The 24,994-nt window shown below is 39.0% G+C and overlaps 1 protein-coding gene across 1 annotated transcript; it reads left to right on the top strand.

Annotated features, from left to right (window-relative positions):
* Positions 1–445: 445 nt before the first annotated feature.
* On the top strand, positions 446–22,065 carry LDHB (lactate dehydrogenase B). Its single transcript, XM_042946004.1, has 8 exons — positions 446–548; positions 3,622–3,756; positions 11,348–11,465; positions 12,686–12,859; positions 14,512–14,685; positions 18,448–18,565; positions 20,008–20,131; positions 21,701–22,065. The coding sequence occupies exons 2-8, from the start codon at positions 3,628–3,630 to the stop codon at positions 21,866–21,868; spliced, it is 1,005 nt and encodes a 334-aa protein (XP_042801938.1). The 5' UTR covers positions 446–548; positions 3,622–3,627; the 3' UTR covers positions 21,869–22,065.
* The last annotated feature ends 2,929 nt before the right edge of the window (positions 22,066–24,994 follow it).

Genomic DNA, 24,994 nt, shown 5'->3' with positions numbered 1-24,994 from the left:
ACAAAGCTGAAAATTGAAAATGCAGGCTTTCTTTCTCTCTCTCTTTTCTTTTTTTCAGTTTTATTTTTAAAAAAACATTCGGAAGCACCAATACTATTCCAGGGGAAAGTGCCACCAACATCTTGGCCAAGAACGGCGGTCCTCTAAAGTTTATTTCTATTTGCACTAAATGCATTCAAACGAGAGCATGAGAGTCCAGAGCAGCCAAAGATGGGCAAGTTGTAGGAATAACGGGGCTTCTGTGTTGAAAAGTCCGTAAACTGTGAGGCTGCAAAGAGCAGAGGCCGCCCTTGCCATCAGAAGGTGACCTCCTCACGTGGGGAGGGAGAGAGCGTGAGCACACTGGAGCCCTTGTCCTTGAAGGGGATTGAGCGAGCCGAGGGGAGGGGTAGGCGGCGATCGGGTTTCCAATCACAATAGAGGAAGCTAAGAGGCTGTGGGGCGTGTGGGCCCCGCCTCCTCCTCTCTCCTTGCAGATCCTGGGCCGGAGGAGACGCTTGCCGCTGACGGTGTCTTCTTCGCGCGACCCTTACAGCCGTTTCTCTCTGGTAGGTTTCAGCCCAGGACCCCGAGTCCTCGCTCAGGGACACAGGGTGGGGCGTGCAGGGGAGTCCTTGCGTAGCGACACTAGGGAGAAGGACCAAGAAGGACTGCCGCTTTCTGGGGCCTTTCGCCCTGAGCATCCGGCCTGGGCCTTGCTCAACCCCAGGGCGCGGGGCGGCAGGCCGTGCCCTTCGCTGGGGAACGGGAAGGCAGAGCGAAGGGACTGCCAGAGCCCAGGCCTTGTCCTCACCGCCGCAGAGCTCGCCTCCAGCCTGCGCTGTATCAGGGCAGAGACTTGTTGCATTTGCAGCTTGCCCTTGACCGGTTTATGGCGGCCGCATCACCCCCAGTGCCTGCTGCTGGCCGGAGCCCGGACACGTGCTTGAGGAACTAGGGGCGGGAGAGGGAACCCGACAACAGTGAGGGCTGGCTGATCTCCAGTCTGGGTATTGGAATCCACCAGCACGGTAATGGACAAATGCCCCTGCTTTTGCGGGGACGGGGGTGAAGGATTGGCCCTGCGCTCCAGTTTTCACCCGGCCACAGATCCAGGCCTTCTTGGACATGCGGGCCTGTTCTCTTCTGGCCTCCTTTCTTCATGCTTCGGGTGCTTTGTTTACTTGGCCAGCTTTGGGTGTTGAGAGTAAGGAAGGGCTGGAATTTTCCCTAGAGACCTCCTGGGAGATCTGTGTTTGCCGCCTTCCCTTGTGACCTGCTGCTCTCCGGGGGCCCGCGCGGGGAGGAAGAGGTGGCCTGTGGGCGGCGAGCTACGCAAGCTGCAATTAGGGCCCCGGGAGAGCTGGCGGGGGCGAGCGGGCGGGCTGGGACTTGTCTAGTGGAGGAATTATATGGCAAAACATGGCTTTTTAACCGGCTAAAATGGAGGGGTGGCCTCCAAAAAGGACCTTTTTACCTGAACCTAAAGTTGTGGTTCATTGGCTCATTTCTAATGATTTATATGCGCCGGGAGGAGGTGGGGGTGGGAAGGATGTCCACCAGCAGAGGCGCTGGACCCGAGGTTAGGATGGAAAGGACGAAGAGTCAGCGACTGTTACCCTTTACCATTCTGTTTTTTATTGTTATTTAAAAATTTTTAATGTTTATTTATTTTTGAGAGAGAGAGAGCATGAGCAGGGGAGGAGCAGAGAGAGAGAGAGACAGAATCTGAAGCAGGCTCCAGGCTCCAGAGCCCCACGTGGGGCTGAACCCACAAGCCCACGAGATCATGGCGTGAGCTGAAGTCCCAGGCTTAACCGACTGAGCCACCCAGGCACCCCAACCCTGTTTATCATTCTTTTTCCTTGCAGCCAACACTCTGATCTTGGCACAGACCTGCATATATAATAGAGAACATTTTCTTCTAATTTCTTATAGCTCCTATTAAGGAAAAAATTTTAAAGCACTTTTCTCCAGCAAGATCTGAAAGAAAATATGTACTGGCTTCAGTCTCTAAACTGTAGTTTCTGAAGTTTACAAAATTAATTTAGAAGGTTTGTCTGAACAACTAATCTGTATATAGCAACCGTTTCTGGGTTTTTCCTTTCCACCCTTACTGGATTCTATATATAAGGATCTTAAACCAGCTAGATGTAATGGAGAAAACATGAGTATTTTGTGTCTGTGTTCAACAATAAAAGATGTGGTATTCATCAGATTCTGCTCAAAATGCAGGACGTGTGTGGATTTCTTTGTAAGACCATCCATTTGTGGAGACAATTGCACTAGGTTGACTATTTTTTCTTTAGCACCGGTGAGAAAACTGCAGATGTACTCTGCAAAATAATCACTAAATGTAGTTCCTACAGATGGGGTGCAATATTTTGGGCAGGAAAAATAGCTATAGAACAAAATAGTTGTCACATAGTTGTCTTCCAAATTCAAGTACTTTATACCAACTTAGAGCCTTACCAACTCAATTACTTAACATATCAGTTACTAAATGAGGTGTTGTTCCTTAGTCCACTGCAGATGTGAAACAAAAAAGGAGACTGGAAAGCAGGGCACGGTTTGAAATAGTTAAATAGGTACAGTGGACCTGACAATCTAGCATAAAAAGTAAAGAGAAAACTAAACTAATAATGGGTTACTATTATAAGTGATTGTTGCACTGAAGAAAGGGCTTTGTTGAGACCTGTACTGTCTCTCTTTAAGAAGTCAGGGCAGAATATTTTGTGTCCTAAGTTGCCACAGAATTGGCAAATAATTACTGAAGTTTATTTCAGTAACTTTTGACATTTTAGTTATCCAGAAAATGCCCCTGATTATCTGACGTCACAGATAAATTTGGTGTTACCAGATGGAAAGTTTTCCAACAGATTTTCTTTTCTTTTTCTTTCTTTCTTTTTTTTAATGACTGGAACAAAATTATAATTCAAAGGCTGATATTCTCCTAATGTGACTCCCTGGAAGGAAAATGTATTAAGCGTGTACCTGCCTTCCAGTTAGCTTCCAAGGTGCACTAAGCGGAATTGAGAGTAATATTTCTGAAGATTTTACGTAAACATTCATCACCCTTTTCCTATCACTGTATGGATGTCCAGTACACTGTAACAGGTTTTAAGTGAGACTTAAAGTAGAAGAACCATTCCCTGTCTTCAAAGAGTGATAATAACCATTAGCAGTAGGAATTATATTCATGACTGGCCATTAATTCTTTTAGACCAAGCTTACATATGGGTTAATATGGGACCCTAATTCAGTTTACATAGTTACATATAAATTCTTTATGAGGGGAATGGAAACAAGTAGGCTAATCTAAATGTAAATATTCATGTCTTTCAGCCAATAAATGAACAGCCACAAGACAAAATTGTTGCAACTTGTTAAATACTAGCACAGAATCACAGGCTGAAGAGAAGGACCCAAATTCTTATGGCTTCATGGAAATTTTTGTTTTAATGAAATTCTCTATTAAGCAGGCTACATGGTTCTTTAAATAGATTTTGTGTTGGAGAATGTCATTAGGGTAGTTTTCAACCATGCCATAGTTCAGAATTGCAACAGTAACATTTTATGGATTATTCCCATCTGGGTTTCACATGTGGGTGTATGTATAACGTTTTGATTCTTTTCTTGCAGGGCACAATGGCAACTCTTAAGGAAAAACTGATTGCACCAGTGGCAAAAGAAGAGGCAGCCGTCCCAAACAATAAGATAACTGTAGTGGGTGTTGGACAAGTTGGTATGGCATGTGCCATCAGCATTCTGGGAAAGGTACATTTCAAGAACACCATGCATGATAATTTCAGCTTGTGTATACAGTCTCTTTAGGCACTTCATGGTTTTATTGTATCTTTTAAAAGATTTTTTTTTCCTGAACAATTTTAAGTAAGTTATAGACCTTATGACACTTCACCTTTAAATACATGAACATGCATTTACTGAGAATGCTCTCCTTATGTGACCACCATAGAATTACTATACTCAGGGATGTTAACATTGATACAATACTGTTATCTACTGCATAGTATTTAGAGTTAAAATTCTCCCAACTGTTTTATAGCTTCTTACAGCTATTTTCACCCGAATCCCAAATCATATATTTTATATACTTGACATGTCTCTTCACTCTTCTTTAGTTTGGAACTGTTACTCAGCTTTCTTTGTCTGTCTTATCACTGACAATTTTGTAGAGTGCAGGTCAGTTTTGTAGAATGCCCATCAATTTATGTTGGTCTGATGTTTCCTCGTAATTAGGTTCAGGTTAAATTTTGGGGTTATCACTAGGTGACGTCATCTTCTTCTTGGGGCATCACACACATCAGCACGTGATGATCAGCTAGTCTTATTACTGGTAGTGCCCAAGATGCCCTGGTTTGAAGTGATGAGTACAAGATTTCTCCATTGCAGAGGTCCCTTTACCCTACATAATTAATAAATAATCTGCACAGGACTTGGTGAGGTTATGGAAATAACCTTCTAAGTCCTTCAGAGTACATTTCCTAATAGGACATAAATTCTCACATAATCAATACGGTTATCGGCATCAGGAGATTTAACACTGATGTCATACTGTTAGCACCTTCCACCCCTGCAGACTTTTCCCTATATACCTCCATAGACGTCTGGCTTCCCGTATATATACTCCAGGTAGGTCAGGCCATTGCTTTTTTTAGTCTCCAAGGACTTTTGAGGAAAGCGGTCTTTTCTTATTCACCTCACTGGATTGATTCCTTGAGCTTTCTGAAGGCTGCCTTAAATGTAGGAACCCTGCCCTCCCTAAAAAATGCTGCTTTGCCTTCAGTAGAGTACACTATCCCTTTGTGTTATATCTGAAGGCTGCCCGAACAACCCTAGCCAAGTATGTTTCTGTTGCAAAGTTTAAATTCTCAAGGAACAATTGTATACATTATCAAAGAAAACAACTAAAATATGTAGTACACACCAATGAAGGTTTTCTGCTTTTACACTTTTCTAGCTAGTATTGACTTGGTGCCTGTTATTAGGATGGCTGTTTCCCAAATTTCAGGGAATTGAAGCAATCACAGTTTAGTGCTCACTGTTCATGCCAGTTAAAATGAAAAATATTCCAGCTTACATGTCTTTTAAAACGTTTATCGAATATGTACCATATTGAAAGTATTTTCATAGGGGCGCCTGGGTGGCTCAGTCGGTTAAGCGTCTGACTTCAGCTCAGGTCACGATCTCACGGTCCACGAGTTCTAGACCCGCGTCGGGCTCTGGGCTGATGGCTCGGAGCCTGGAGCCTGCTTCCGATTCTGTGTCTCCCTCTCTCTCTGCCCCTCCCCCGTTCATGTTCTGTCTCTCTCTGTCTCAAAAATAAATAAAACGTTAAAAAATTAAAAAAAAAAAAGTATTTTCATAAAACCCCTCATTTTAAACAACAGCCTCAGAATGGGAAGTGTTCATATCCTGTTTTCAGATGAGGTGACTGAGGTATAAAGAGAACAAGCAGCCTGCCAGCTGTCACAGAGCCGAAGGGTAGAGGTGTGTTTGTGTTTTGTTTTTTAATTTAAGTAAACTCTACCCTCAACGTGGGGCTCGAACCCTCGACACGGAGATCAGAGTCACATGGTGCACCGCCTGAGAGAACACAAGTTGCCCCAGTAGAGATGTATTTTGAACGCGGACTCTGGACTCTTGACCATAGCGCCTCCAGTTTCTTTTTATTCTGTGCTAGTATGTAGGCAGTTAAGAACATAAAGGTGTTAGTAAAATACGAGCTAAAGATTTTTCTTTCCTCCTGCTGATCGCAAAATTTGGACCTTTTGGGAAACAGCATCTGAGCCGTCATTCCATGAAAAGTACCTCTGGTTTTCATTGCAAACTTAAAATCCCCTTCAGTCAATAGCTTGTGACTGTTTGCAGTTATATAACACTTTGGCCCAGTTCTAGTGCTTGGGAGAACAGCTCCAGCTGCTAACACAGTAGGAGTCTTCTAATTTCAATGCTACGAAGGAGTGGCTGCCTTTATTCAGAGACCATTTTTACTAATTAAAAATGTTTAAATCTTATTTTAGTGTGTGAGGATTAAAGTGCTTCAGAATTAGGATTCATAGTTGGTAAGGATTACAAGTGCCACTAATTTAATAGATGAAAAGAACGGTGCCTACTCTGTCAGGGGTTCATATATGACTTCATTTACTCCTCAAAAGCTGGTGGGGCATTGCCATCTCTGTATTACAGTTGGAAAGAAACAAACTAGAAAGGTAAGCCACTTGGTTAAGATCACACAGAGATAGTAAGTTCCTGATCCGGTTTTGAGTCCATCACTGGACTGGTGTGCTTTACAGAGGATACGCATTGCTTTCTCCCCAGGAAGTGAGCCAAGCTGTGGCATCAGAGATAGAGAGGTGAGGAGGCCCACACCTTTGCTAGGCCTGAGAAGGCAACTGAGGCTCCCTAGTACAGTGTCCCATTACCACCAAAAACTCAAGTTATTTTTTGCTTCTTTTGCTCACTTTCCCCATCTTCATTGCCTTTATATTGAATGTAGTAAGCTTTGATAAAAATTGTAGCTCCTGTACTTGAACTTACCAGTAGTTTCACAGGACACAGGATACAGTTCTCAAAATCTGAGACTTCACAGAGCAATTTGGTGGAGAGCACACACACCTCCAGGGGGTACCATTCACACAGTGTTAGCAACACTTTTCCCATCTCTGAGTTTATCATTTACCATCTGTCATCTTTCTCCAAAATACCATGCTCATTTCTAAAATCCTTTTCCAGGGGCGCCTGGGTGGCTCAGTCGGTTAAGCGGCCGACTTCGGCTCAGGTCATGATCTCGCGGTCCATGAGTTCGAGCCCCGCATCGGGCTCTGTGCTGACAGCTCAGGGCCTGGAGCCTGTTTTGGATTCTGTGTCTCCCTCTCTCTGACCCTCCCCCATTCATGCTCTGTCTCTCTCTGTCTCAAAAATAAATAAACGTTAAAAAAAAAAAAAATTTAAAACCCTTTTCCAGGAGTGCCTGGGTGGCTCAGTTGGTTAGATGTCCGACTTCTGCATAGGTCATGATCTCATAGTTTGTGAGTTTGAGCCCCACAATGGGCTCTATCTATGCTGGCAGCTCAGAGCCTAGAGCCTGCTTTGGATCCTGTGTCTCCCTCTCTCTCTGCCCTTTCCCCACTCTCTCTCTCTCAAAAATAAATGAACATTAAAAAAGAGAGAGAGAAAAAAAAAAACCTTTTCCTTCCATTTTCTGTCAGCTCGAATGTTCTACCCTAGACCATCAAAGTTGACTTCTTCCTTTTTGATATGCCTTTGTAGGCAGGCAGTCTCTGACTATCCAATATCAAGTTAACTTCCTTCCCAGAAACTTTATTTTATTCATTTATTTTTAAATAATGATTCTAATTCATCAACTACAGTAAATTTTTTTAACATTTGTTTATTTTTGAGAGACAGAGCGTGCATGGGGGATGGACAGAGAAAAAGGGAGACACAGAATCCGAAGCAGGCTCTAGGCTCTGAGCTGTCAGCACAGAGCCCGGCGTGGGGCTCGAACCCACAAGCTGTGAGATCGTGACGTGAGCTGAAGTTGGACACTTAACTGACTGAGCCACCCAGGTGCCCCCCCTTCGCAGAAACTTTAACATCACCCTTCCTTATGGTCTTTTTTAAATGTTTTTATTTGTTTTATTTATTTTGAGAGAGAGAGAGAGAGAAACATGAGAGCGCCTGCAAGCTTGAACGGGGGAGGGGCAGAGAGAATTCAGAGCAGGCTTCCCACCATCGTGGAGTGAGGCTGGATCTCACTGTGAGATCATGACCTGAGCTGAAAGAGCCACCCAAGCATCCCTGCCTTATGGTCTTTATAGAACTTCACCCTCTGTTAGAAATCATCTCAAATTATTTGCTTAGTTCCTGTTCCCTTTCTGAGATATTCCATGAGAGAAGCGACTTTGCTGAATTTGTTCATTACTGTGTTCCTGATTAGTAGAATAATATCTGGCACATTTAGTAATAAGTATGTATTACACAAAAATAAATGTTTCTGCTATTCCTAGTAATCACTTACATTTTGTCAAGTTTCGATCGTAGCTTTTCCTTTTCCATGGCTTCTATTGCCAAATAGAACTCCTGCCCTACTGCCAATCACAGGCTCTCCATGTTAGGTGCCAAGGGGAGGCTGTGAATATTAACTGCATCATGTTGTCAGGGTCTTGCAGAACTTTCATTCCACGCAAGGTTGTCATAAACCCTTAGCCTCGGTGTTCAGCTGCCGTGGAGTATCTATCCTCACTTACAGTCAGCTAGCTGTGTTCTGGTGGTACAGCTACGGCCTGAGAAGTCTCCTAGGAGCAATGCAATTACAGGCCTGTTGTGAAGTAGTTTTAAGAGAACAGGACTTGACTTAAAAGTAGGACATCATTAAAATTTGGTACTTGTATAAGAATAGACCAATGAATAACATAGACTGAAAGCCCAGAAAAAGGCCCAAGCAGTATTTACTAATATAAGTGGCATTCCACGAATTGCTGAATAAATGGTGCTTGTCCATTTAGTTCATTATTTGGAAAAAGTTATACCTTTTCCTCCCACAAAATTTCATGCAGATTAAGCACTTGAATGTAAAAATGCAACCATCAAATACCAAGGCATTGGTGGCAAGTAATTTATTGGCTAAGAAGGTCAAGAGGCAAATATGGCCACCTCTGGTCCACACAGGACTTTAGATTAAAAGGTATTTTTGTTGTATGTTAAACAAAGGGTCAGATTCATCAGTGATGTTCTTGCCTTCTACCTGACCTGTTCCTTGATAAGATTACTGCTTTCGCAATTAAGCCTTGCTATTTCAAACTATTTTAAATATGTTAACAGCTTAAGTGAATTCATAGGCTTTATATTACACGTTATTCCCTGCTTTTTGAAAGCTCCTGTTCCGCCATTTTGCTTTTACTGAAAGACCTCCATTAATAGCTGTTTTCGCTAACCAAACGAAATCCCAAGAGGGAAACTGTTTTACCTCAAAAAGGTAAAAAAGCAAAAAGCAGTCAGAGTTTATTTTGTTACAGAGGCAGCACACATCCCAAGCAGTGAGTGGCCCCACCAAGCTCCTTCTCTGGGAACCACGCCCACTCAGCATCTCAGCCTCAAGCTGCTCAGCTTTGAACTGAGCATCTATGCTTTACCTCAATTGAATTCTGTGCATCTGAGCAAAATGTGTCCTGAGGTATCATAAAAGCTTAAGAGAGGCTATTTTGGGATTTGAGAATTCTCAAAATTTTCCCATATAAGTTAATGGTAATCGCTTCTGTTTTATGCCGTTTCTGCTTACAAAAGTGTTGATAGGAACATTCTACTTTATGATAGCGGGGGAAACCTGTGTATGAACACAGAAGGAGATTTATTTCAGTCCAACAAGTGTCGGTACTTAGTCACATATCTTCTGTTTTGCCTGCCCCCACACTCGGAGGATATTCAGTTGTGCAGATGCAGCTAAATTCAGTGCTACGATTATTTTTTTCAAGTGTTGCATCTCTTCCTTCCTTGCCAGCTGAGGATGAGCTTCTCAGCCAATTCTCTACACCCACTGGCTGAAACAAAAGACAGGATCTGAGATCCTGTGACATCCTTTTCCACTTAAGCCTGAAATTGTTTTGCCATGCTGACTTTAGCAGCACACATGTGGTGTTACTAAAATAAAAGTGATATTCTGAGTGCTTAGTACCTTGACAGAATATTATGGCTATTATTAATTTATAATGTATTAATTTAAGGTTTAAAAAACACAAATGAGGGTTTGTGGGATCTTGTCAGAGGCTACAGAGGAACAAAACCATTTAAAAAGTATCAAAACCTATTTTTAAATAAAACTTGCTACCAATCAATGCCAGTATTTGATAGATGTGGAAATGAGAATATAGTTACTCAGTAATCCCCAATTCACAAAATGGTTACTTCATAAATTTGCAAGTCAATCTGTTGCTTGGAATTAACACATTGGGAGGTTCAATCTCAGAAACCCTCACAAGCCAGCCTATTATAATTCATTTCTTGAGGCTAGCAAGCCACTGGGATTCTAGAGACTGCACGGTGCTCATTTGTTGGCTCCTACAGGGAGCAGGACCTGCTTTGACTGGTAAACTAAAGGAGGTCAAGTTTTCTTACTGGTTTCTCCCTCTGCTGGCCAGCCCTCCAGACTCCCTGAGTTCCACCCTGGACTACTCTACCTTTCCCTTCAAAGTGCTTTCTGAACCCAATTACCTACCCTTTTCACTATCAACACCCCTCTCCTGTATATCTGATGACACTATCCTTAGAAGCAGTATCTGCATTTTTAAGTGGGCTTCAGTCTTGATATATCATATTAAGCTGATTCTTTTGCTAACAGCCCTGAAGACAGTAAAGGCAAGGACTCTAGTTAATTTTGGTGGGAGGGATAACTACTTTTTCCAAAGGTTTCACAAATTTGAAAGCTGAAAGGTTGTTTGGATACATCTAGACTGACAACCTCCCCCCTCCTTACTTTTCCAAGAAGAGATCAAGTTCTTATTAAAGTAAATATCATACATGATTGATAAAAGGATAACCCAAGGCTTTGTTTTCTCCCATTCTTCATGTAAAGATATAGAGAACATGTAAACATAAAACATGTTACATATAAAACATTTTATGGAATATAAAATTATGATACTGGATCAAGATTAGATAGTATATTTGTTGACTTAGACTTTTATTTTGAATGAGTAGCAGAGGATGACAATTGGAATAGAAAACAAGAGAGCTTAGAGAGTGGGGAAGTTTGGGTTGATCACAGGAGAATCTGCTCCTCCTGGACCCTCCCATCCATAGGATGCCTCTTCCTTTCCCCATCATGACAGGTCGGTTCAAGACAACCTGGGGAGTTCAGGCTCCAACCAGGGCTTCAAATTCTACTCTATGCTCAAATTATTGGTGGTTTGAACCAAATTTTTCCTCTGAAAAACCCTCCAAACTGGAGGTGACTTTAGGGATGGACACTGCCCAGGGTTGTTTCTGGGTCTGGGTGAATCTTCACCACCCCTCATTAATGGGAAGTCTTGTATATCCTAAGACCACTGTTTAACTGTTGGTTTCATGAGGAATCTTTGTCTACATATTCTTAAAGTGATTTGTATCATGGTAATTGAATCCTAGTTGAGTACTAGAAGGTAAAATTTAGAAAAAATCAATGTTTTAAATCTTAATAATCATAATTCAAGACTTTCTCATGCAGTTTAAAGAGCACACCTAACTCCATGGTAGAATTCTCAGGGTTTTTAGACACTTGGTACTTAGCCATTTAAAGGGTCCCTGTTGCGCTTCAGCTGAGGTGCCCTCAAATGGCTTAAGGTTATAACGCCTGTTCTTGTGTTTCTAGTCTCTGGCTGATGAACTTGCCCTTGTGGATGTTTTGGAAGATAAACTCAAAGGAGAAATGATGGATCTGCAACATGGGAGCTTATTTCTTCAGACACCTAAAATTGTGGCAGATAAAGGTAGTTGCATTTTATGACCAAAGTGATCTAATAATAGATGCCCTTACTCTAATATAAAATTACTCTTCTATCCTGGTGAATCTAGCGTTGGTGGTTTTTCTTTCCTTCTCAGTTCAATTCATCCTCAAGGACAAATGCAAGTATTACCTCTATGAATTCTTCCCACATGATTTCCACACATCTGATGCATAACATTTTAGGAAATTGTATCATAATGCTTGTTTATGTGTATCTGAGAACAAGAATGTTTTAAACCCCCAAAAATATGTGCACAGAGTAATTGGAGTGCTTTGAAGAAGCAAAATAAAATTCATATTCTGTCCCTGTTCTGGGTTAACACATGTATGCAGTGATATTGCCACCATAGCAGTATCTAAAGACAGAAATGTGGGCCTCAAAATAATTTCTATTACTAATAGCTGCTCTTCATCGAATTACTAGTATCTGGGTACTGTGAATTTTTTGAATATCACATTTTACCTCATTTTCCCAACCAGCCTATGAGAGATAGATCTTATTATCTTCTTGTTATAAGAGGAAACTGATAAAAATATTAATAATCATCAAAAGTCACATAGCAATACAGTTTATGATGTGACTCAACCATAGCTATTGAATCTAATGATCACAATCAGGTCAAAATGTCTACATTTTGGGAAGTGTGGCACACTTCCTTGAGGAAGAAAATATTCTCCAGAGAAACACAGCTGCTAAAAGTGAATAGGCCTCCTCAAAATATTGCGTATTAGAAATTAGTTTCCAGCCAACGACAAATTAGTTTCTCTGCCTTCCTTCCCCTTCATAGATTGGATTAACATTACAAACCTAGAAGTGTCCTTAAGTCCCTTTTTTTGTTGGAGGGCTGCCTGTTGAACTTTGGACTCACTGTTCTGTTTTGTCAAATTACTAGCAATCTAATATTCTCTAAAGTCAACAGCATTTTGAATTTGTTAGCCAGAAACATAATTTAAGGCCTTCTTTATTTCCCCGGTCCGTTCTCCGAGCCAGTTGGATTGCTTCTACATAGCTCAAAGAGGAAGAAGTCATTTCTCTTGAGCATCGGACTTCAAATCCTTATAATGTTGAATTCTTGCATACGTAATTCTTATATAAGTTCTAGAAGCTTCTGTATGTTCAGTTTCTAGAGTATCTCATATATGATGTATTTTGATGCAGAGTTGTATTTAAAGTACCTTCTCTTTTTCCCCCTCTTCTTCAAGATTACTCTGTGACTGCCAATTCTAAGATTGTGGTGGTAACCGCAGGAGTCCGCCAGCAGGAGGGGGAGAGCCGGCTCAACCTGGTGCAGAGGAATGTTAACGTCTTCAAATTCATTATTCCTCAGATAGTCAAGTACAGTCCTGATTGTATCATAATTGTGGTCTCCAATCCAGGTATTTTATTACAGTGATGTCTTCAGGTTCATTCCTGTTAAGTTAAATGTCTTGGGGTTTTGTTTTATTTTGTTTTTTGGCTTAAAAAAATATGTTCTAGTATTTGACTAGCAGAATCAATTCTTGAAGTAATACTTGTGTCTTCTTTTATTGACCACAAAAGACTAGTGTTTTCAAAACAAATGGCAGAGTCCGAGGCCAAATGTTTAAAACTGTGAGAAGAGTTCTGTATAAAACAGTTGCATCTGTTTCTTTCATCAGAGTTTGTTGCAGAGTCTAGAAGCTTTTTAAATTTTCTAGGAAGATTATCCTGGGATTTGTAATGAAACATTGAAAGGTGGCTTCTATTTGTAAGAAACATTTTAGCATATTTGACCTTCTGCTGGCCAAAAAGTGTGTTCTAGTGGCAATGAATTTGAGAGTAGCTTAAAAGCCATTAGTCAGTCTAATTTTAAAGATAGAAATAGACTATCTTGATGGACAAATACATGCTAATGCCAAATGTTACTTGCTTTTTTCATTAAATCAACATTTGCAAAATATTAAAACTTCTGGTTAGAGAGAACTAAAACTTCTGGTTAGAAAGAATTGCGTTATTTCATCTCAATAGTCAGAAGCCACTCTCTGTTTCACACTTGTGTCTGTAATTTGCCACCAAACATACTGTTTATTGGTGAGCATAGTAGATACATTGATAAAATGATAAAACCAATGGTTTCTGACACTTCACGTTGAAAAAGATTGTGAATAAGAATCAGGGGAATCCTTATGGCTTAGGGAATATTGAGAGTTGGGAATCAGCAAGGATAGAGATTCTATTAGTATTATTATCGGCAATCCTGGATGGGTGTTACTAAATAGTTCACTCTTATGTATGAAACTTGTTGCAAGTACATAGTGGCACATAGGCTTGGAACAGGAGTAGCAGATAGCTGGCACTCAGGAAGTTGCTGTATCCTGTGCCTAACGCAGACATTATTAACTGGTTATACAACTTTCCAGGTATAGCTTCAAAGTCTTAACTCTCCAGAGAGTTACTCCCACCCAATCAAAGTTGCCAAGGAAGAGTTTATAATATCCCATCCAAAATGACCTTAAAATATCATAACCAAGGTCTATATATGTGTGGAGGTGGAGATTGCAAGATTGACCTCTTGCCTTCCTTGTGTGCACATTTTATCCTTTTGACAGCTTAGCCTGTAAGTGCTGTGATCCTGTCTAGACCAGCAGGTTTTACTCTACGGAGTCTCAGGGCTGTGCCACATCAGGATAGAAGTTCTATCCTAGACATCCTTTCATTAAATACTACAAAATGTAAATCCCTTGTATTATCACAATTGCTTACTGATTAGTATTTTGTGCCCAGGAAAATGTGTAGTAGTGTGTCTTAGTAATTTAGTAACCCATGGTTTTTGGGTTACGATGACATTTATTACTGTCATGGAACATTACAATCGGAAGAAATTTATGGGACGATCTGGTTCTCTCTTACCTCCATTATCCCCCAACTCTATAAAGTCAGTATTCACATCTTTCTGGCCACATCTCAGTTGAAGGCTGGAAAAGTTGGGGAGGAGGAAGTTCCTCCCCATAATTGATGTAGCAGTTGAAATCAGTTTTGATTTAGTCACGTATTTTTTTAAACCTTTCAGTGGATATTCTTACATACGTTACCTGGAAACTAAGTGGACTGCCCAAACACCGTGTGATTGGAAGCGGGTGTAATCTGGATTCTGCTAGATTTCGTTATCTTATGGCTGAAAAACTTGGCATTCATCCCAGCAGCTGCCATGGATGGATTTTGGGAGAACATGGCGACTCAAGTGGTAAAGAAAAAATCCATAATATTCTTATGTGTACTTATGGTATTATTCTTGCCATTCTGAATTTTCACATACTTCATGTTACAAATGAGTAATTTGTGGGAGAATATTTTGATAGTGACTAGGTAAACATGTATACATTCCTCATCAGTTTTTTGCCTGCTAAGTTTAATATTCATTGATAATTCTTTATTAAATAAATTGTTACTATAATTGTCAGACACAATATTCAATCATTCCTTCTCTATTTATTATGTTCTACTGTAAAAGAGAGCTTTATCTTCCCCAGTTATGTATTCATTTACTTATATAAATGTGAACTCACATTTTTATTTTATTCCACAAATGTTCTCTTGCTGTCATCGTAATGCAGAAATTGTCCCAGATTAGGCAAGTAACAGGCTCTTCAAACTGGCTCCTGTGTCTTTTTGACATATCCCAGCATTTTTTGAGCACTTCTTTGTGTCTGGGACAGTAAAGTGCATCATATCGGTGTTATACTTATTGGTGCTATACCTCCCTGTTCCCTGCACGTGCCGTGTTTCCTTCGAAGAGGAATGGTGTTTAGAAACCAAGATCTCCTAGGTTTGCTCATGATCCTGGTATGTCTCTGCTTCTAGGTCCTTTCAACGGACAGAGGTATTATATCCATTATTTTTATTGAAGGGGGAATAAATGGGTAACAAAAGCTTTTACATAACCAGTGTACTATTCTATAGTGTAAAATAAATCTTGCTTTGAATTAAACCTGATTTGGGGGCACCTGGTTGACTTTGTCGGTAGAGCATCCAACTCTTGATCTTGACCCTGAGGTCGTGATTTCAAGCTCCACAGTAGGCATGGAGCCTACTTGAAAAAAAAGAAATGAAGAAAAAAAATGAAATCTGATTTTTAATAAGTCATTAATAACTCATTTAAGTAGTAAGAGATCATTTGGTAAATATCTCAAATATGTTTTTAGGAATTTAAAAAGAATTGTTGGACATAAATTAATCATTATAAAAAGACCAACATTAAAGTTATATTGCACTCCATTTCTTTTATAATGCTTTGTTTTGAAACAGTTAAAAAAAACGTTTCTTTAAGTTAATATTTCAACTTTCATTTAAGTTAATAATTCTGTTCCACGGGATACAGAAATATTAAATAAATAGGGCTGGTTCAGTTGGAAGAGCATCCAACTCTTGATCTCAGGGTCATGAGACCTGAGTTCAAGCCCTGCATTGAGCTCCACTCTGGGTGTGGTGCCTACCATATATATATATATATATATATATATATATATATATATATACACACACACACACACACGTATCTATGTATATATGTATATGGCATATACATGTGTGTATATATACCATATACATACGTATATACACATATACGTATGTATATGGTATATATACACATATATACGTATGTATATATACACACATGTATCTAAAATTAAAAAATAGGGGTGCCTGGGTGGCTCAGTTGGTTAAGTGTCCGACTCTTGGTTCAACTCAGGCCATGATCTCACGGTCCGTGAGTTTGAGCCCCACATCAGACTCTGTGCTGACAGTGCAGAGCCTGCTTGGTATTCTCTCTCTCTCTCTCTCTCTCTCTCTCTCTCTCTCTCTGCCTCTCTGCCCCTCCTCCCCTGCTCACTTTCTGTCTCTCTCAAAATAAATAAACTTAAAAAAATTTTTAATTAAAAATTTAAAAAAATAGTAAAATAAAATTTAAAAATAAACTTAAAACATTTTTAAATGAGTTGATATTTCTCTTCCAAACAATTTGATGTAAAAACACTTATGAACAATTCTAATTTTATCTTATAACTTTTAAGCCTATTTATTAAACCAAAATACATTGTGTAGGCTAATGGTGTAAAACTGTAATTGTCCACAATACTTTAATACTGATGATCGTCTTTATTTTACTACATTCATATCTGTCCTACATGCAAGGAACTATTTTCTCCCTAAAAGGTTAAGGTATAAATTTTCTTTCGAATTTAGTGAGAGTATAATGTGATTTTAGTTAAGCATTTGCTTTGGTGTAAGAATTTGGACTTGTGACTGTTGTATTTGTGCTTTTTTATATAATCATGCTAATTATTATTCAGGTATCTTGTACCACTTCATTCGAGAGTTCCTTATATCCAAGGATTTGCTTGAATTTACAGCCTATATAAAAAACTCTCCAGTGTACAGTGAAAATTCAATCAATGCTAGTTATTATACTGTGTGGTTATTAGAACCACACATCTAGAAGTGATAGTATGTGTCCTACAGTTTAAGGCTTGCATCATAATGAAGAAGATAAGGCAAAGCAGGAGTAGTGGCTTATTAAAGATCCTTCAGCAGTTAGTGGCATATCCAAAAGTAGAATCATGTCTTCTGACTCCTATCCAGTCTTCTATTCACTCATCACTGTCATTTTTTCCAAAACGCTTTTTTTTTTCTATTTCCACATTTGACCTGTATTGTGTACAACCCTGACATTGATTATGTAGATTTCATAGTTTCATCAAAAGCCATGAGAGTACCTTAATTTTCCCAAGAATTAGCCTGGGTTCGCAGAAGTGGTGGACTTAAAAGGGAGTCTTGTTTGGGCATGGGTAGCTTTGCCCTTCATAGCTAGTTTTAGCCATACTAGACTTCACCCATGCTTTTGCTCATATTTCCTGAGTTTACAGTGCTCTCCTCCAAAGGTCTCTGAGGAACCATACTTATTTCTCAAGCTCCTCTTCAAATGCTTATTTTTTTTGCAGCCCCCTTTTTTTATGTTTATTTTTGAGCAGGGGAGGGGCAGAGAGAGAGGGGGACAGACATCCGAAGTGGGCTCTACACTGACAGCAGAGAGCCAGATGTGGGGCTCGAACTCATGAACCATGAGATGAGCCAAAGTCGGATGCTCAACCAACAGCCACCCAGGCGTCCCTTTGCAGCCCTTTCTGACACCCTTTACCCTTAAATTAAAGCAGACACTTATGTTTTATTATCCTTTCTCCATACTTCCATGATAGCTCATCCCATTGCTTTCCTTTCCTTTACCTGCTTCTCCCAGTAAATTCTGAGCTTGTCGACAGCACAGAACATGTCCTCATTCATTTTTGTACATCTACATCTTTAATATAATATATACTTTTGGCTGGGTAAAGGTAAGGCTGGCACAGGTAAGGGTGTTCTTACGCATCAAGCCCTCCAAAAGATGTAGTCAGTCACTGATAGACCTTTGCTATGCCTCTGGAGGCATTCCTGGAACTATTTGATCCAGTTAGGACCAGAAAAATTCACTGTGGTTACATGGAGTTTCGTTCAAGGGATGGGCTAAAGTTGGGACATGAAGAGATAGAGTATATTTGGACCTTATCATAGGATTTTTTTTAAACTTTGCTCCAGAAGAAAGAGGTTTATTATGTAAGAAAAATAAGTAGGAAGTTAACAATTTCTCAAATCTAAAGTTTAGGGTAGTCCTGAACTGAAACCCATTGTGATTTCACAAACCTAGAGGGAGGCAAGGAGTTTCACATTCTCTGTAAGTAATGACACAATAATTCTGTGTTGCACCAAAATGGTTGAAAGTTAAAATGTCAAATGTGTGGCTGTTTGAAAGCACATGTCTGCCTTTGGGGGAAAGTTTACTGGCCAGTTGTCTTGGGAGCAGTTCCAGGGGGAATTCACTAACTTGCCTCTGAGGTGAAATCTGAGCTAAGAGAAGAAAAGAGGTTTTAAAATAGTGTCAGAAATCTATGAAATGTTTATCCTTTTTCTCCAGTGGCTGTTTGGAGTGGAGTGAATGTGGCAGGCGTTTCTCTGCAGGAACTGAACCCGGAAATGGGAACAGACAATGACAGTGAAAATTGGAAGGAAGTGCACAAGATGGTGGTTGAAAGGTAAGTAGAATGGTCGTTGATTTAAAATGGTTAGTTTCATCTTTATTCAGATAAAATTAAGCTGCCATATAAGTCCCCCTAGGGAAAGCAAATATTTTTCTGGAGAAATTCTGTTATATAGGGAACAGGAGCAAAATGTGGAATTAACAAGTGAGAAGGGAGAAAGGCTTCCCAATTGTCTCTTATCGATAAATAACGTTGACTTAACCTAGAACCTGGACACTGTCTCGTCATTGCCTAAAATGAATGCTTTCTGATTGATTGCTAAAAGTATGAAAGCTGTGCTGTATTTACCTTTCCACACTTAACTAAAGAGGTCTCCCTCTTTTATCTCTCTCTCTCTCTTTTTTTTTTTTAACTAACCATCTTCCCTTCTGTGACCTTCATGCTTATAAAATAAGGTGTCATTCTGGAATAGAGTAAAGGATTATGGGCTTGGATTCAAATCACAACACTGGCACTAACTACAGTCTTGCAGAAGCCATTTAACTTTGAAGTTAAATCTCAGTTTTGTCCCCTGTAAAGTCATATGCTAATAGAATTATTATAAAAATTGAGTCACAAGCACATACATAACACTGGTGAGCATTTAATAAATGTTGGCTGTTATTATTTGCAGAGAATTGCTACAAGACTTTCTCAAACATGGAATTGTTTTGCTTAGTTTAAATGTAATGATTTTTTTTTTGGAGGAAAAGATTATTTAAAACTGTGAAAAGATTATTTAAAACTTAGCATTTCAGTTAACGTAATCCCTTTATTTTACAAATGAGAAAACTGGGACTCACCCTGGCAATATAACTTGCACAAGGTCTCCTAGCCAGTGATTGCATTAAATGCCAGTTTCCTAAATTCTAATCTTGGTTACTCCTGCTACACCATGACCAGAGCCGTTGTGGGTTTCCAGGTGTAAATTTTAAGCTCAGAAAATTGCCAAGCAAGGTATTGTCTTCACTGTGCTGTTAGCTTAGTCATAGTATTCTAGGTGACAGTAAGTGGGACCTCAAAATCAAGGTATATTTTGTCCTTTGAATGTAAGGGTCCTTTTATTTTCATTGTTTCCTGATTTCCTTAATAACTTTGGGAATATTTATGTTTATGAATATGAAAACTTGTTGGAAAAAATATTTTTACCACTGTGACTTTGTAAATATTCATGCATACAATAAGCTGTTTAAATTTATCGAAACATTCATATAAGAGCCTTCTAGGTAGTGTTTATAACTTTAAACATTTTTACATGTATGTTAAGTCATTTAACAAACTTGTGAAATAGATACCATTGTTATCTTCATTTTATAGTAGAGGACACTGAGATAAGAAAGGTTTACTGAAGATTGCACAGTTAATAAGAGAAAGAGCAGAAGCCAAATCCAGAGTCCAGTTTCAGTAATTATTAAGTCTGATTTCAATGATCTCTTTATGATTCTTTCTTTCCTTAGTGCCTATGAAGTCATCAAGCTAAAAGGATATACCAACTGGGCTATTGGATTAAGTGTGGCTGATCTCATTGAATCCATGTTGAAAAATCTATCCAGGATTCATCCAGTGTCAACAATGGTGAAGGTAAGAGAAACTGTAATAAATATAATATAATTTTTAGTATTATATTCTATGAATAGATTTATTTAAAGAAGGACAAGATAGTCTCAGTCTGATTTTTTCTGACTCAAAAGTTTTATGGAAATTTCTCTTTTTTTCCCCTTGTTATTAAATATTAACTGTGAATCTTTTTTGACACATTCTCAAAATGTATAATAGCTCAAGTTGACATATTAATCTATAGATTGCCTTTGCAGTATTTGATACCTTAGCAAATTTAGTTCAGTTTAAAAGCTATGATATACTTCAGTAGAAAATGATTATTTTTCAATAAAATTAAGATTGTATTAAAACATTGTGTGACTTAACTGATTCATTTTCCACAAGTTAGTGGCAGGGGTGAAAACATAAGAGGAAAATGCAGTAGATTAAAAGAAATATGCAAAAGAGAAAGATATAGACGTATTTGGTGGTTAAATGTGGTATCAGGTGTTTGTGGTTTTTTTAAATACTATAGCAAAACTTTAAAGTAAGTATGGCAAAAATTTGATAACTCCATTCAGACTTGGAGTGCATGTTTGGAATTTGTTTATCTCTATTTTGATGTATGTTCAAAAATGTGTTTTTATTTATTTTTTAAATGTTTATTTATTTATTTTGAGAGAGAGAGAGAGAGTGTGAGTGGAGGAGGGGCAGAAAGAGGAGACAGAACCCCAAGCAGGCTCCATGCCACCAGCACAGAGCCCAACACAAGTTTCAATCTCACAAACTGTGAGATCATGACCTCGAGCCAAAATCAAGAATCAGATGCTTAACTGACTGAGCCACCCAAGTACCCTGTATATACAAAAATTTTGGAATTAAAAGTTTAAAAAATAGGAGCACCTGGCTGGCTCAGTTGGGAGAGCATGTGACTCTTGATCTTGGGATTGTGAGTTCGAACCCCACGTTGGGTGTAGAGATTAAATAAATAAACTTTTTTTAAAAAGTTTAAAAATATATATAAAAGCAACTTGTTTGATATAATTAAATAATCCAGTTAGTTATATGGTTAAATTAACCCTGTGAATAAATTAATTGCTTTATAGAAACTGATAAAGTGTTTTGGAAATTGTACTATTTTTTCAGCAACTCTTGGATGTTGCAGAAATCTTGCCTCTGAGTGGCTTCCAATTACTTATTCTTGATCAGCTATCATCTGAAATTCCTGAACTAAATAATTTTTAAAAATTTAGGATTTCATGAAAAGCAGCCCATTAAGAAACACATTACAGTGCAATTTAATGTGAAGACATATATGAAATTTTATTAAAGTATATCTAAGCAGAGAGGGATGTGTCAATAAATTTAATAAAGTACTTACTACTTTCTTAGAAATTTCTAGTTTTATCCTTTATTTTGTATATTCTTTGTATAAAATCAAATTCAAAATGTAAGTATTTAGAAAATATAGGCCTGTAAGTGTTGAAAATTAATGGATGAATTTGTGTTTATCTTATTAATTCCTACATTTCTTTCTGTTTAAACATAGGATCTGTGATCATTCTTATCTGTGGTTTCATTTCTTAGTCTGTATTTCTATTGTTCTGGCAGGGAATGTATGGGATTGAGAATGAAGTCTTCCTGAGCCTTCCATGCATCCTGAACGCTAAGGGATTAACCAGTGTTATCAACCAGAAGCTGAAGGATGATGAGGTTGCTCAGCTCAAGAAAAGTGCCGATACTTTGTGGGACATCCAGAAAGACCTAAAAGACCTGTGACTTCTGGCCTCTAAGCTATAGAAATTTAAAACTACAATGTGATTAACCGTGAGCCTTTAGTTTTTCATCCATATACATGGATCACAGTTTGCTTTTATCCTGCTAAATATGTGAATCTGGGCTCACAGAATCAAAGCCCATGCTTGGTTTAGTGCTTGCAATATGAGCCCTTGAACAAATAAAATTATCTTAGTGTGCTTCTGTTTCTGGGATTTTTTCTTTAGTGACTTCTGAAAGATTTCAGTCAGTATTTCAAATAATTCTTCCCCCCTCATAAAATTTCCTAAATTTGATCATCTCACTCCATTTTCTACATTTGTCCCTCCAAACAGCATGCTCTTTGTTACAATATATGACATGATTTTGTTACTGTCATCTTAAGAATATGATTACCCTTTTATTTTTAAAGACATAATTTTTTTCGAGCAACTTTAAGTTTACAACAAAATTGAGAGGAAGGTATAGTGATTTCCTGCATAGATGATTCTGGACTGCTGTGCATTGTATGATGGTTAACAGCATCCCTAGCATTTGCCTATGAGATGCTGGTAACCCATCCCTCCCCCTAGTTGTGTCAAACCCAAATGTCTGCAGACATGCTAAATGTCCCCTGGGGAGCACAAAATCACTGCGCTAAAGTATCTGGATCCTCATTGTATAAATGAGGAAACTGGAATATCGGTACACAGATGGACGCTCAGCTACTAAGTAGCAAAGAGTTGGGATTCAACACAGGTATTATAGCTTCTTAATCCCTCCCTGATCACAGTGTACTATACTGCAGTAAATACTAGTTACTGTTACATTTTTATATCTTTAGGGTTTATAAAATAATCTCAAAATCATTCTTACATTTAATATTCCAGCATGTTATGAAGGTATTCTGTATTACAGAAAGGTAGACAAGGTATTAAGTTCCTTTGCCAGTCACATTTCCAAAGTGAGTCAATCTTGGTATAATGATCATACAGATGTAAGAAGAAAGGTGTTAGAAGGTGGGGGAGAGACAGTAAATATTCCCCAAACTGAGAAGATACTTTGAGACCAGAAAACGAAGGCGGTGACTTTATACAGTTTATACAGTTTTATTCAGGGTGACTTACTGTTGGTGGGGGGGGTTGCTCCAAGCAGAGGATGACCCACAGCAGCTGCATAACCATTCTCTGCAAGATCTGGACCTTAATCCTCTGATTTAATAGAGCAAGGGGACACACAAGAGCATTGTAGGGAGATCAGAGGGTTCACACACACACCTACCTTTAGTTAGGTCTTGTGGTACCACCTGTGCTTCAGGAAGGGGAAAGACATTGATTGTTATCTTTAACAGATTTCGTGGGGGACCAAAACAAGCCTCCCCCATTCTGGACCTGGCAGGCATTTCTGAGGTACATATGTTAATCTCCAAGGGGCCTGGAACTTAGAACCCCAAGAGAGGTCATTGAGCGAACATGAACAAGATGGAGGGCTTAATTTGGAGTCAGAATTGTCAGCACTCCTACAAAACTACAAAAGTTATACATTGTTCCAGTTTCTATGTGAATGCTGAATTTATAATAAGCCAGAAGTTTCCAAGCTTAAGACTTCATGGATCGGTTTAAAAATTTTTTAATTTTGTGGAGTGCCTGGCTGGCTCAATCAGTGGAGTGTGTGACCCTTGATCCTCAAGGTTGTGAGTTCGAGCCCCACGTTGAGGGTAGAATTTGCCCTCACATGAGTACGTGTGTTGAGTGACGTAGGGCATCTCGACATAAGTTTGACAACTTTTTATTTTGCCAAATAAGGATGTGGAGGAAAAAAAATATAACCATATAATCTCACCATCATACAGATAAACAGACATTTTAATGCCAAAAGAATGGAAAGGCCATAATCTCAAATTTATCAACTGTCATGGACCATGAACAGAAAGGCAAAACCATTGGGATGCAGAGCCAAAAGCTGGAAGGAGTCTCGGTCCTTGGTTTTCATAGAGGTGTTATACCAGCTGTGGACTGTCTGCTTCAAAACTGCTTTTACATTAGAAGGAAATAAACTCCTAGCACTGTTATTTTGGGTATCTCTTTCGGCTAGCCAAAGCTCATTCTCAGTGACAAACTCTGTTAAGACTTTATTGGAAACAGGCAATGTACATGTTAGCAAATAACTTTGTATCTAATGGAGATAGACACAAATAAGAATAGCAAAACAAGGTGCTTTATTTTTTACTTTTTTATTAAAAAAAATTTATGTTTATTTTTGAGAGAGACAGAGACAGAGTGCAAGCAGGGGAGGGGCAGAGAGGAGGACACAGAATCTGAAGCAGGATCCAGGCTCCAAGCTGTCAGCATAGAGCCTGATGCGGGGCTCGAACACACAAACTGTGAGATCATGACCTGGGGCGAAGTCAGATGCTTAACTGATTGAGCCACCCAAGTGCCCCAAGGTGCTTTATTTTTTTAAATATTTATTTTGAGAGACAGAGAGAGACAATGAGCAGGGGAAGGGTGGAGAGAGAGAATCCCAAGCAGGCTGTGCTGTCAGCACACAGCCCGACTCAGGACTCAATTCCACGAGCTGCGAAATTCTATCCTGAGCCGAAATCAAGAATCAGATGCTTAACTGACTGAGTCACCCAGGCGTCCCAAAATAAGGTACTTTAAATCAAGAAAAAAAAAACCAAAAAACTGAGTTCTCACCTGTTCGACTGGGGTACTTCAGTTATTTTCTTATTCTCTGGGGAAATATGGAAAATGGAACTGCTAATATTCTCTAGGAATAGAGTAACAAGTAGTTAATACATGGGTTCAGATATTCCAGAGGTCAATATCCAAAATGCAAAAATCACCACTGTTTGGGACCAACATAGTATACTCATAAAGGAAATGTTATCCCATATAATTTTAACATTGGAGGTACCTGTGTTGCAAGTTATTTTACAAAGGAGAAACTGAGACCCAAGTACTAATCTGATTTGCCTAAATGCAACCAGGTTAGTTTGTGGATTTATTGGCTAGTACTCCTTCAAACTGGCCAAAACAAAACACAAAAGAGGAGGGAGAATTTATTGGTGTACCTCACTGAAAAGCCTAAAAGTAGAACTGACCTTAAGCAAGACTTTATTTAGAAACAACAAAAGAAAGGTCACCA

This window comes from Panthera leo, chromosome B4, assembly GCF_018350215.1.
Source record: "Panthera leo isolate Ple1 chromosome B4, P.leo_Ple1_pat1.1, whole genome shotgun sequence".
Lineage (NCBI taxonomy): Eukaryota > Metazoa > Chordata > Mammalia > Carnivora > Felidae > Panthera > Panthera leo.
This window is presented reverse-complemented; position numbering and strand designations above follow the sequence as displayed.